The following is a 13,751-nucleotide window of genomic DNA, read 5'->3' as shown; positions in this document are numbered from 1 at the left end:
ATTATATGTGAGGCATGATATGAACTGATAGAAAAAATACATTACTTGACATTTTCTGTTAAAAAATTGAGACTAGACTCTGACTTGAGGCAAAAGACTTGAAACCTGACTTAGACTTTCATCTTAAAGAGTTGAGATTTGAATTGTACTTGGGATAAAAGACTTGAGTCTTGATAGAAACCGAGAAAAACTTGTATTTAAAAGTATTTTATTAAAAGTATTTTTCAAAGTCTTGAGTTGGACTTGTTCCTTAAAGATTTGAGACTCAACTTAGGACAAACTCAACCTTGACGTTCCTTTTAGAAACTTGAACTGAGACAAAATGACTTGCAGCTGACAAAACTCGGCCTACAGGTTAAAAGCTGCTACATACCAACTTAAATATAAATGTAAGAATTTAACAAATGCAGCCAAAAAAGCTGTAAAAATGAAATGCATTTTAATCCCCAACAATCTTGCAGCTGGGGTTTGCACGACTGCAAACACCAGACATCTGGCTGCCTTGGAAAATTGCCTCAAATCGTTTTAACTGTTATTTATCAGTGAGCAGATGGAGCCTGCTCTTCATTCAAAACAGCTTTCATAAAAACCTTTGGCACAGAAGTGCGTAAAAGCAGTGAGACCTGAATGAGAGACTCCTAATATGACAGGCTGTTCAGATTGTAACCCTGGAAGCGGACACAAAAGCACCAACCGAGCTGATGGTTGTGCCAGTTTGCAGGAGTGAACACTTCAACCAAATAATGTGGCCGCCACACACTCGACTCCGCTGAGCATATTCATTATCAGCTGTTGGAGCTGCAGAGCAGATCTAAGTGGAGGCGAGGGAAGGTGTCATTTGTTCTTATTAAACAGACATCACAGAGAGACCAGTAAACAGAAAAGCACAATGTGTGTGAAGTGGCGATGATCTGTGGGCGGGCGTGTGTGTGTGTGTGTGTGTGTTGCTGGTTAAACATCCTCCTCTTGGGAAAACAGCTTTGCTCTCTGCAGAGCACCAACTGTTACTGCGAATGACAACAAAAGGTGAGCAAATATTGAAACAGATTGATGGGTTGCGTTTCTGTGTGGGTTGGGTCTTGTAATTCCATTTTTTAATGGGTTTGTCTGCACTTTACCCCGACTTTTAAATGTATTGTTAGAAAAAAAACCCCCACAGCAACAAGATAATCTGGTTTTCAAAGTAGCCCTCGTATATTGAACAAATTTCTGAAAAAAGGAAAAAAAAAAACTTGGCAAAGATGGAGGTTACTATAACTGGACAAAGTTTACTATATTTTTCATTTAGTCTTTACTCTTTTTTTTTTTTTGCCAGTTTGTTGATTCTTGCGTTGTGTGTGAATTGTGAGACAGTTATTTTTTGTTTTTGGGCATGTGCACCGACTGATGGCACTCTTTGAATTTTGTTGTCCTTGTGACAATGACAATAAAGATTTATCTTATCTTTTCTTTCTTATAAAAAATTATAATAAAAAAAGCTTCTCCACATCTGACTTCATCTTGTCAAGAGATTTCTCCAACCTTGATGGTGATTTCACGTGACGTTTTCAACGGAACTCTGCATCCATTTTTTATTTTCAGTCAAAAAGACTGAAACAAACAAGCACTTAATGTCACTGCATGTATCTAATGTCTTCTCCATGGACGTTTGGATCGATGGATGGAAAATAAGACAATAAAAAGGTAGAAGAGTCTAAAAATATAAATAATTCATAACTCTTCAGATCAAGAAAGGACTAAAATCAATTTCCAGACTTTTTTCAACTGTGTAGGAATGCACATTTTGCTTTATAGTAAAAAGCATTTTGTTTTGTTTTTTATTATCAATTTTGGCAATAATCTGCAAATCTGACATAATAAGCCAACAGATCCCTCTGTTTGCAAATAGCAATCGTCTTCTTTTGGATAATCTAATGAAAGATGCTGGAGATGAAAAACATTTATGTTGACATTACCAACTATGAGAGGTATTCTGAAAAGATGAGGTGAATCTGACTGCATTAAATCCTGCAGTATGTGCAGGATGACATACTGGGAATATCATGACCATGTTATGTAATTTGGGCTTTCTGTTACATGAAATGTAAATTAGCAGTTACCATGAAAATGCACTGCTTGGCTAGGAGCTGGGAAAAACAAACAACAAAAGGCACAAGTATATAAATATACACTGTATATGTGACAGACTGGCGACCTGTCCAGGGTGAACCCCGCCTCTCGCCCGTAACGTTAGCTGGAGATAGGCACCAGCACCTCCTGACCCCACTAGGGACAAGGGTGTTAGAAAATGGATGGATGGATGGATATATATATATAGATATATATAAATGTGTAACAAAAAAACTTGCAGCCAGAAGGTTCTGGGTTGAAATCCCAGCCTAGAGCCTTTTCTCCCTGGGTACTCTCCGGGTACTCTGGCTTCCTCCCACAGTCCAAAAACATATTACATTGGGGTGGAGGTTTACCTTCCCGTAGGGCATCAACCTTGAACATACAAGCCGAAGTTTATTAGACAAACCCATTCAGAGAGCAGAGCTAAATCCAATGAAGAATCTGTGGCAAGACTTGAATGCTGCTGTTCACAGCTGCTTTCCACCTAACCTGACTGAGCTTGAACTGCTTTGCACAGAAAAATGGAAGAAAAAAAAAAACAAAGTCAGTCTCTACTTGTGCATGTCTCCACCAGCGTTGCATAACAGCACCAGCAGCTGTTAGAGAAATGGATACCCTCCGTTGTGTGGATCTATTGCATAAAATCCCACTAAAATACATTACATTTTGTGTTTGTAATGTGTCAAAATAGAAAAAAAGGCAAGTTAAATAAATATTTTGCAAGCTCTTATTAGTCCACACTCCTGATGTATTTGTAAATGTGCTCCAGATCTCAGGAATTCTAAGAATTTTAATCTAGACCTGCTGACTCTACTTTACATAACCAAATTTGAAGAGTATGTAACCTGATATATAGTTAAAGAAAAGCACCAGAAGAATGACCCACAGAAAACTACTCATAATTAGGAAATAGCTGTTTATGTTTATTTACAGCCTCAACACTTTCATTTATAGACCAAATTATTTTTGGCTTCTGCATGTATATGACCACCAAATAAATTTTAGCACATTAAAAGTCTATTGTTTTTATTGTCGCTTTTAGTATTGTTGTTTTTATTGCTGTCGCCGTCGTAAAAATGCTAATAATTATTATACTTATTAACTAAATGAATGCATCAGACACACCACCTCAGAGGAAAGGACCATATAAAACTAAAAGTAAACCTTTGTGAGGCATGGCAGTAAAATCAAAAAAACAAACAATGAAGAAATACAAAATTCAAAGCGTCTCAATGTGAGCCCACGCTCGGCATAAAGCGATTAAACCGCCGAACACGGAGCGACTCAAACCCTGACTGTCACATCATTGCTGGATGCCTACTCATGGTTGCGTCTAATCAAAGCTGCTGGTGGATAGAAATGTAGGGCTGTCTGATGACATTATACGCAATTATTATACAGTACAGACCAAAGGTTTGGACACACCTTTTAATTCAATGAGTTTCCTTTATTTTCATGACTATTGACATTGTAGATTCACACTGAAGGCATCAAAACTATGAACAACACATGTGGAAATATGCACTAAACAAAAAAGTGTAAAACAACTGAAAATATCCCTTATATTCTAGTTTCTTCAAAGTAGCAACCTTTTGCTGTGATTACTGCTTTGCACACACTCTGCATTTTCTTGATGAGCTTCAAGAGGTCGTCACCTGAGGTTTAAGACAAGGTTTCATTATGTGCATGTGGACTATTTTAGCAGTTTTTAAAATATATTTTAGTCATTTCCCGTTAAGAGAGATATGCTTTTGATTAAAAGATTACTCAGATATATTCCTGACATGCAGAATTTGCATACATTTGCACTTGCGATACAAATATCGCAACCAAGATGTTCATTAATTGCACGATTAGAGATACAGATATTAACTCTGATACAATACATTGCAGAGCTGGTGAAATTTGCGATTTTTCATTTATGTGTGTGTCTGATCGACACTTAGTGCTGCCGATGTTGAGAAAATGTCCTACTTTGAAATTGAAAAATTTCTATTTTGGACATGACAAGAAGTGACATCCAAAACCTTTCCATGCAAGATCCTAAGATCTGCATCACCCAATCATTTCCAGGAATGTGACAAAACTAAACAGAAAATTAACATTCTATTTATGTTGCTTTTTTTTTCTTGAGGTCATTTCGCCTTAGGAGAGTATTGCAAAGCCCAGAGATTTTGTTTTTATCAAACGCCCCGATGAAGGAGGAATGTTTCCACCCTGTGGGAAGACGAGAACCACCACTGACTGCTGTACCACCCTGACCGTCTCCAGACCGACATCTTTCCATTTCCATATCTAACTCTCCCATTCTCTCCCTCATTAAATATTCACTGTTGTCCCATTAAACATTGACGGCGCGGCACAGCCACGTTTATCTGCCCCCTCGCCAATGAGCCTACAGCGAGAGAGAGTGCACCAAAAGGCTGAATACTAAAAAAAAAACAATGCGCACACACACGGCATGCTCGCCTGTGTGGCCTGTGATGCTGCGGCTCGGAAAGAAGAAGGAGAGGGCAGGAGATTACGAGACGAAGGGAGGAGAACGAGACAAAACAGAAAGGGAGAGAGAAGGAGAGAAGGCTGAGGATGAAACGAGACATGAAGGAAAACTGCTTGAGGAATGGAAGTAAAAAAAAAAAGTAGTAAGAAAGAGAAAAAAGCAACGTGAGGGACCAATCTTAAACTCTTGCCCATGTGCAGTAAGAGGAAAGCAGCGTGTATTTCAATAATTCAGCAGTAGGATGAGTGCCGCCAGCCTATCCCGGTTTCTTATCTTCACATCAGAAGGCTGCATCTAAAACCACGTCGCAACCTGGAACAATATGTGGTGCAGATTTCGAGTTTTCTTGCCTACAATAAAATAAAAGCTCTGTCTGACAGCAAAGATCAGCCAGCAATACATACGGAGCAGATTTGCATCCATTTCCTTAGGTTTTTATCCATTCTACACTGCAAGTGCTGGTGACCTACATTTATTTCTGTGCCTGAAGGTGTCATAAGTCAAAAAGGGCAAAGTAGCGAGGCTGCTGAATTGTTAACATGTTGTGGTTTACGATTCCTTTAGCGCCATCTCTGGTTAAGGCTGGATTCACTTTTTGTGAGTTTCCAATGAGACGTTTACTCCACAAAAGAGGAAGCAGCAGATGACATCACATGACCTATTTACTAATCATAACAAAGCTCAGGTCCAAAGGTTTAGATTAACAAGTGAAAAAAAGTCAGATATGCAGTACATGTTGTGGTTTATTGAATTTCTTCCACACATACTGGGACAGAGGGAACCATATCATCCACCATAATGGATTTCCAGCCCTGCGAACCCGTTTCGGCTCCGCCGAGTGGCGTTTAGTGTTTTCATTGACGTGATGATCAAGCCAACCTTCCAACGCTCCTACCTGTAGCAGCACGTCTCCAGTCTTATTGGATGTTTTTCTTGAAACCAGTTTTGTTTTGTTTTTTAGCCCAAAGGTCTATTGAATTTCAGACGTGGTTTCAGGAGTGGAAAGAAAACAAACTTGGCCAAATCAGATATAGAGCTGAAGCTCAATAAACAGACAAAAAAAAAAAAGTGACAATTTCTTCACCAGTGCAATACATCAGAACAATAGGAGTTTTCCCATGGTCACACAGCTGACGAGAGCAACTGTGACACATTTATTGTGTAATATGTAGTGTGACAAACTGCAGCTCGGTTATTGATGGATCGATTCAGGAAGTATGGAGCTTGTGAACAACTTGCAGTTCTCTCAAGGTTACCTCAGTGTGCTGTTCCTTTGAATCTGCAAATAAACTGGTGGATTGTCACAAGTTGAACTATAAATGTAACATTTGTTTTAATTCCTTGTCTCCGTTGAATTACGGCAAAATAGTGTTTCACTGTTCAATTTCTGCATATGTTATAAGCATATATAGATATGGACATTAACAGTTTTTCCTCTATAGTTTATAGTTTTATTCTTGAAAGTACCAAAGTAAGGACAATATAACTGCATTTTTTTTTTAACACAACCCAGAAGAATGTGTACTTCCTGCTTATACTCAATTTCTATAAAAGATATGAAGATTAAGATCTTAACCATGAATCTGGCATGTACACACTAATGATCTCTGGCATTTCATCTTAATCTACTTTGTTTCTACACTTTTGCCACCAAAAATCATGGGTCATCACAAAGACAAGGTGAGAAAACAATATTCTTTTTAATTTTAGCCATTTTTAATAAGAGCAAGCGAAAGACATCAGCCACTAAATCAATAAGCAGCTCTAATCCCAGCTCTACTTTAGGATTTTTGTCAGTGCCACTGTTGCCTCCAGGTGAGAATAATCATCATACTGCTGGAAGACGGCGCTAAAGTCATCACTGTGTGAAACATAGAATTAGTTAAACTTTTTACATAGTGAGTAGCTGTGGAAGCTTTTGTGTGATTTGCGTTTGCGACCTAAACACAGACATGTCTAAATACTATTTTTTTGTGAAATGCTAGATTATCTGGCTTCAGAACCAGGCAGATTTTCTTTAAATTTGAGATCACTTGTCATTATAGGCTAAAAAAAACCATTTGACAGTGATGCAAGACTTTCATACAGAACAAGAAAAGCATTAGAAATAAACTTGTAATGAAAGGTTTGTTAAACTTTCCCCTCCACAGACCTGCAGGTTAAAAAACACAGAGGTATTTGACGCAAACACGGAGCAGCTGTGTGTGTGTGTGTTCCCCTGCTGTGAGGTTTAAATGTGAAAACGTTATTACAACTTGGCAGGGTGAGGGGTACAGCTAACTGGAGTCAAAATCCCGAAAGCATTCAAATGAAGCAACGGTTAGCCTGGGCCCCGTTTCGGAAGTAAACACTGTTAAATCCCACCAGTCAGCACCGCAAAATCCGACCGGAAACGCGCCGCATGTTTGTTTGCTGCAGCGACTGCGCACACGCTCGTGACGCTGCATGACCCAGCCATAATCGGCGACCTCGCCGTCATCGGGCCCTCCCTGAGCCACGGAGAATGAGGCTTTAATCCCGCCCACGCACACACACACAACCCTCTTAGGCACAGACGGCCTCATGAAGTTGCCCAGACATCAAGCTATCAGAGCTAATATAGAGTATGTTCAGTGTTTGCAAACAGTGACAAGGAGCTCACGGGCAGCTAGCGCGTGTATTTATTTACAGGCAACATGGTGAACCTCCTGCTTCTGTTGCTAGCATGAAGGAGGTGCGGACATTTTTTAAAATTATTTTTCTGCCAAAGGAGAAAAAGAAAATCTGGTATGATGGCAGACTTTTTTTTTTTTTTTTTTGATGATGATTCATGACCAGTTGCTCTAAATTTGGATCAAGCTGTAAAAAAACATCCTTGCAAATCTGGTTTACCTAAACAGGACCCGCCAAATCAAATGAACTTCTCCAAGGTAAAGTCTTATGCAAACATTCAACACTTTGTGTCTTTACTAAATCGAGGAGGCAGGATGCAACAAGATTAAAACTAGATTCATCTTGAGCAGAGGCAGCGATTCATGTCTTAATGACTCATTTGTCCATCTCACTGCTGAGGCATTTTCCCTGTGCAGGGTTTGGCTAACTCAGCTAAGTTGGTGAACATTTTCCTCCCCACAGGAGAGTTGTTGTTTTCCAATCAAGGCCTCGAGGGCCGATGTCCTGCAACTTTTAGATGCGTCACTGCTTCAACACACCTGAGTCAGATATCCAGTTCATTAGCAGACCTCGACTGCATACTGAGGAAGTAACTCTGCCATTTGATTTATGTGAACCAGGGACACATCTAATCACACACCTGATAGTCCGGTAAACTCGGTTTGACTGGGGACCAAAATTGCAACATTTGTGATGATTTCAGCTGCTGCCACTCACTTTAACGCTGCATTGATTCAAGCAACCCAAACTCATTGACAAACCTGTTACACGCCCTTCGCCTGTGGTGGCGCTGCACCAAGAACCACTGAAGGAAACAAAAACCTCAGAAGAAGACATGAGCGCAATCTCCTCCTTCACAAAATATCTTGCTATCGATTTATTGCTCAGCTCTCTATAGCCGTATTTGTTTTTGTCAATTTCAAACACCCTTATATCAGATAATTTAGGACAATATGTAAAAGTTAAAAATAAATAAATCCTCAATAGATCCAAAATAATCACAGATTTGCTTTCATTGAATGCATCACAACTCAGAAATGGCCACATTTATAGGTTACAAAGTCACCATCCGATTTCAAGTGCTTTATCACACAACTAAAGTGTTATTTTATTCAGCAATTATTAAATTTTCGGCTGGATTCGAAAATAATACGTTCATAAAAAAAACCTGTAACCCATTTGTCAGTTTTATGTGTTATACACTTTAGAAAGAAAAATATATAATAAGATCGGAATCGGCAGGACAAACTCTAGGATGGAAACAGAAATTGCTACAACGGAAGGAAAAGCATGTTTTCCTTCCGTTGCATGTTTAGGCATGCATGTTTCTATGTCACTTTCAGATCACTACAGTGTGAATGAAGCTGACCTGCATGTTGGAAGAAAACACATTTCAGCTCTGATTAAGAGCCCTGTGCACTGAGGGACAGTATGACTAACTATACTCACAAAGGCACTTTGCTTGGTTAAATAGCAAAGTGATGTGAAAAACAAAAAATGCGGCGTGTAAGAGTTAAAAGTTGCCATCTGTCAGTACGTTTTGTTTTTTTTGTTTGTTTTTCTTATGAGCTCTGTGACCACAAAAAAAACAACAAAAACTGACGCATTGAACCACACAGATATGAGTTTCTCTGTCCAGACACCCAATTGAGCCAAGAGTTTCACCTCCGCCGTCGCTGGGTTGCAAGCTCCGGACAAGCGTCAGCATGCAGACGCCATCAAATGGGATGGTGAAAGGGGATTTTTAAAGATCCCTGCTCCAGTCAATCATCTGTTTACAGACACACGAGCGCAGAGGGACGGGAGAAAAACGCTTTAAAAGGGAAAAAGAAAATCGCCTGGGCGTGGAGAGAGCCTGGCTCCCCGGAGACCACGGCAGCCCAATCAGTTCAGAACTGGCCCTAATCTGCAGCTCACATCATCAGTCAAGCCTTTGGCGGGCTGCTCTGTTGTTTACTGGGTCAGACAGGCTGCAAACAAACACACACACACAATATGTAGCATGAACATGCAAACTTCCAAGACTTGAGGAAGAGCAGTGAGATACACGTGCAAACAGAAATGCGTATGGTGACCAAAACAACCGACGGATTAAATATGCTTGGATTTGGCTACATGGCAGATGAGACTCTATGACACACGCACAGCTTAACGGGCAGACGGCGACAACAAATCTGCTGCAAATACCAAAACACAGGAGGTGGTATTTGAATATGCGTTTCTCCGCTGCCACTGCTGCTGGTGAAAAACACGCACGCACGCACACCGCATGGCATAAACACACACACACAGTCTGGGTTGTGTATCAAACTCCCTGACGTAACAAGTAACACAGTAGCATCGCGACCAAGTCCGAGACAAACTGCGCAGCTACACGACTGTATGGAGGGATGTATTCCCACCACCGGCCGCTCTGCTGCCTGCAAAGACGTGTAAAAACGTGGATTCCTATGGCTATGATCCAAAAATGAACAGAATGGAAGGGTAATTTTCAGAGATGCTCCAAAGATGATATTCCAAGTCAAAACTGATTTTCAGTATTTCTGCGAGGTTTCCTCAATACTATAGGAAGGAAAAACAAAGTGCTGCAGGTTCTCAGATAGACTCAATAGTTTTCTAATCAGCAAGCTGAGGACGTAAATGATTATCCCTATTTATCCATCGAAGTGCTTGTCTCCAATCTTGATCTGATTTTATATATATATATATATATATATATATATATATATATATATATATATATATATATGCAAAACAACTAGGGATGCACCAATACACTTTTTTCACTTCTGATATCGATAGTGATATCCGAGGTTTAGCATCGGGCGATACCGACCCGACACAGACAAACAGTGATGAATGGACTTAAAATGTGACTTCTTTTTTTTTTTAAACAGACATAAAATCACTGAATTAAAAACGGATTTGAGAACTCTCTAGCAGTACAGCACATTTAGACACACCACTAGCTTCACAAACTTGGTCAGACATGTAAAAACAACACAGCTTCCATTTGCTCAGTCAGCGCAACGCAAAAATAAATAATAAAGAAACTAACTCAAACTGAAACAACACGCTGACTTCTTTGGTCAAACGTGCAAAAATTAAACTGCAGCCAACCTTATAAATGGTTCAGAAAGCACAATTAGGAAATCTGAATATAATGTAAAATAAATAATAAAGCATGAGAACAAAGCAAAGCAATACACTAAATAGATCTGCGCTCATTGATTGGGCACAATGTCAACGATACCCGATCTATTTTTTTTTTGGGATTGATACAGATATTAATATTGGAGAGGCCCATCTCTATCAAAAATTGCATCAAAGTACAGGCAGCTGGTTAATGCAACTTGTGTGTGTTGCTAGTCTTGAGGCATTTAGTAAATTTTTTTTAAAACATCAGTATTTGACCCTACGATCTCCAGTCGGAGCAGATCAAGGGGAAATTGGATGATTCTGATCTCTCACTGGTTTATTGGTGCAGTTCTAGTAAACATTTAAGATTTGGCCAGTTGGAATCAGGTTAGATGCAAGGGAAGGCTGCAGCTTTGCAAGCTGCGCTACCTAGACGCAAAGCTACCTGACACGCTATTGGCTGCTGTTTTCAAATCGGCCAATCCAGCAGCACCATTTATCTTCCTTGGCACGGATTGGCTGTACCGCCAAGAGTGGAAAAAAGAAAGGCTGTAAATGTTTCTCTGGTAAGTGCTAAGACACTTTTCACTCTGCTTATTAATTACATTAGGACATGTTTGGTGTGTGAACTATGAAAACAGAAGGTCATAGCTGTTTTTACGTGGGGTCTCAAGTATTCTTGGACTTTAGCTTTAGCAACTGTAGTCCCTTAACCACCACATAGCTATGCATGCCGACCACCAAGCATTCTCTGAATTTGACGCACTTAAACAGACGCTGAACATTCTCATGAATAGAGATTTATAACGCATTTACTTGTGACAGGTTTGATGTGGAACTACTGGAACTTTCTCAATGCACTGCGGCCATATTTAATCTAAATTGGCCGACGTCACTGACTTCCTGCAACTGATGATTCTGCCTTGTGAGCACAAACAGGATGGGCTAAAGCTCAACAAACCTTTGCCTTTTTTAATTTTGTCACTAGCAGCACACCCAATTCGTATACTTTTCCTACACCAGTGAACGCACCTCACTTTATTCCCCCCACAGAAGTTGGAATAACTCTTTAAAAAGAAATAAACATTTGTACTTTTTCCTCCCCCCCCATAACTAAATGGGTCCAGTTTCCATTCTGTTTTAGCCACTTGTGTCATATAAATGTGGATCAACAACTGAAGACGCTCCAATTTTTCCCAGCCACGAATTTATGTCAGACAATGTCCGATAAGCTGCAGTTTAAAAAAAAAAAAAAGATAAAGCAAATTGGCCTTAATACTCTAAACAAAAACAAACAAACTTGGATTCAGTCAGGATAAACAGGACTTAAACTAAAAATCACCAAAAATCAGTTTGACAAACCACAAAGATAGTTAAGAGACTCTTGAAACTCACTTTAAATGTTTTATCTGTTGCTGTCAAGAACTAACATTTTATCAACGTCATTGTGGTTTTTTAAAAAATGAGATGGCAGAAGACTTACAGAACATGCGTAAAACCAGGAAGTCAGTCTTTATTCTTAAAACATTTCTGATCAGCAGCAGATTGCACAACTAGTCACAAGTTGCAAAAAACGGTAGTTGAGGATATTTAAAGCTCGGGGTCAAGCACTCACTTGCTGCACACCAACCATAACAATCCCCCCAAAACTGGTTGCAGACAAGAGCCCAAAATCCACCGATTTTTTCTGTGAAGGCTTAAAGCGCCACACCTCAGAGGGCCGTCAGGGAATCTCCTCTCTCAAGTGGAGGACGTCTGCACCCGGCTCGCTGCTCACCAAGAAACAAACCTCGTCAGCATGCAGGATCTTCACACTGCTTCTACTAACCTCTGGCGGAGAGCTTTTTGGTGTTGATGATTTTAGCAGCATACTCCTGTCCCGTGGACTTCTTGACGCAGCGGCGGACGACGGAGAAGGCCCCCCTGGAGACGGAGAGATTGAGAGAGCAGTGAGGAGGACCACTTCAGACATGAACAACTGCTGAACTTACACACACACTGAAAAGCCAGGCATGCTTAATTTTCACCTACAGAGGGAGGGCATTCATATTAAACACAGTCTGCTGTACCTATTGGGTTTAGGTCTGTTAGTACATAACCGGAAAAGCTGAAGGAAATGTTAGAGGGGCTGCAGTGAAAGGTAGAAGTCACAGTTATCTATGCAACCTGACCACATTTTTTTTTTTTGGTTTGTTTTTTAGCACGGACGCCTCCTTTAAAGTCGCGCTGTTGTCTGTGCTGGTAGGTGGAGCAGCTCTATTAGAGATAAGATGTTACAAAGTGGCTTTGTAGCCCCTGCCTGCACAATACGCTGCAACTAAAGTGGCGCTTTTCATGTTTCTAAGCATGTCTATTTGCAAACACCAAAATCTTACTGCAGCAAATATATATATATATATACACATGTAATAATAATAATAATAATAATAATAATAACAACAATAATGATAACAATAATTGTGACTCTTGTGCAGGCTGCTTTGGGAATAAGCAGAGCTGAGCGGAGATGGCACAAGACAACGGGGCAAATGCAAACCAAGTATCGAGGCGTGCTACCTGCAGATAAATCACACAAGGTGTTCCTCACCTTTAATAAAGAGCCACAATGGCGCTTTGCGCCTTTAAAAAAAAAAAAAAAAAGGCGCACACTCGGGATTAAACACAAGCCTCTGCAGCGCTTACGAGAGCCCGCTGACAGCTTACTGCTGCACGGCAGATCGCCCGCAGCCTTCCCCTGTTACATTTTTTGACAGACCCAATCCAGCCCCTGTCAACACTTGAAGTAAAGCGCACATACAATGGCAGCAGCGGCGGCGGCGGCGGCAGCAGCAGCAGCACAGAGGAGGAAAACGTGTAAACACGCAGACACACGCAGGCACACGCACAGAGAGAGTGAACGCAACAAGAAAAAGCAGCGGCAGCGTTGTCGGTCGCTTACTTTCCGAGTTCCTCGTACAGCTGATACTCGTCTGTGAACCTGGTGGAGGTTACAAGTGTGGCCATGTTGACTGAAGTGAAGGCTCGGAGAGGGGAAGAGAGGCTTGATCTCAGAGCGAGGAGCGTGGAGTGGGAGGGGAAGAGAGGAGAGGGGAGGGGAGGGAGCAGTCACAGTGGGAGCTGTAGTAACACAGATCTTCTGTTAACAAGAGGTGTCACTCTGGAGAGGACATTTTTTTGTTGTTGTTTTTATTCATTTAAAATAATTTCCCGAAATAGAGCAACCGTTTTTTGTTTGTTTGTTGTTGTTTTTTTAACAAAGCTTTGCCGTTTTTACAGGAATGATTTATTTGTTAAGTCATTTAATCCAAACAAAAAAATAAAAATGCCAACATTGTCCTTACATATTCAG

The 13,751-nt window shown here is 40.4% G+C and overlaps 1 protein-coding gene across 16 annotated transcripts in view; it reads right to left on the bottom strand.

Moving 5' to 3' along the window:
• Positions 1-13,477, bottom strand: part of camk2g2 (calcium/calmodulin-dependent protein kinase (CaM kinase) II gamma 2) — a 54,250-nt gene extending 40,773 nt beyond the window's left edge. For 11 of the 16 annotated variants that reach the window (XM_028007166.1, XM_028007167.1, XM_028007158.1 and 8 more), the window contains exons 1-2: positions 13,341-13,476; positions 12,231-12,325 (exon numbers count right to left, since the gene is read on the bottom strand). In XM_028007166.1, coding sequence (XP_027862967.1) covers positions 12,231-12,325; positions 13,341-13,405 — 160 coding nt within the window. In that variant the 5' untranslated portion in view covers positions 13,406-13,476. Of the gene's footprint in view, positions 1-12,230; positions 12,326-13,340 lie in introns of all 16 variants that reach the window. The other 5 variants (XM_028007162.1, XM_028007163.1, XM_028007169.1 and 2 more) reach the window with 2 other exon arrangements.
• Between the last annotated feature and the right edge of the window lie 274 nt (positions 13,478-13,751).

Source organism: Xiphophorus couchianus, chromosome 22 (assembly GCF_001444195.1).
Source record: "Xiphophorus couchianus chromosome 22, X_couchianus-1.0, whole genome shotgun sequence".
NCBI classification, from domain to species: domain Eukaryota; kingdom Metazoa; phylum Chordata; class Actinopteri; order Cyprinodontiformes; family Poeciliidae; genus Xiphophorus; species Xiphophorus couchianus.
Note: the sequence above shows the minus strand (reverse complement) of the source record. Positions and strands in the feature narration are given on the sequence as shown.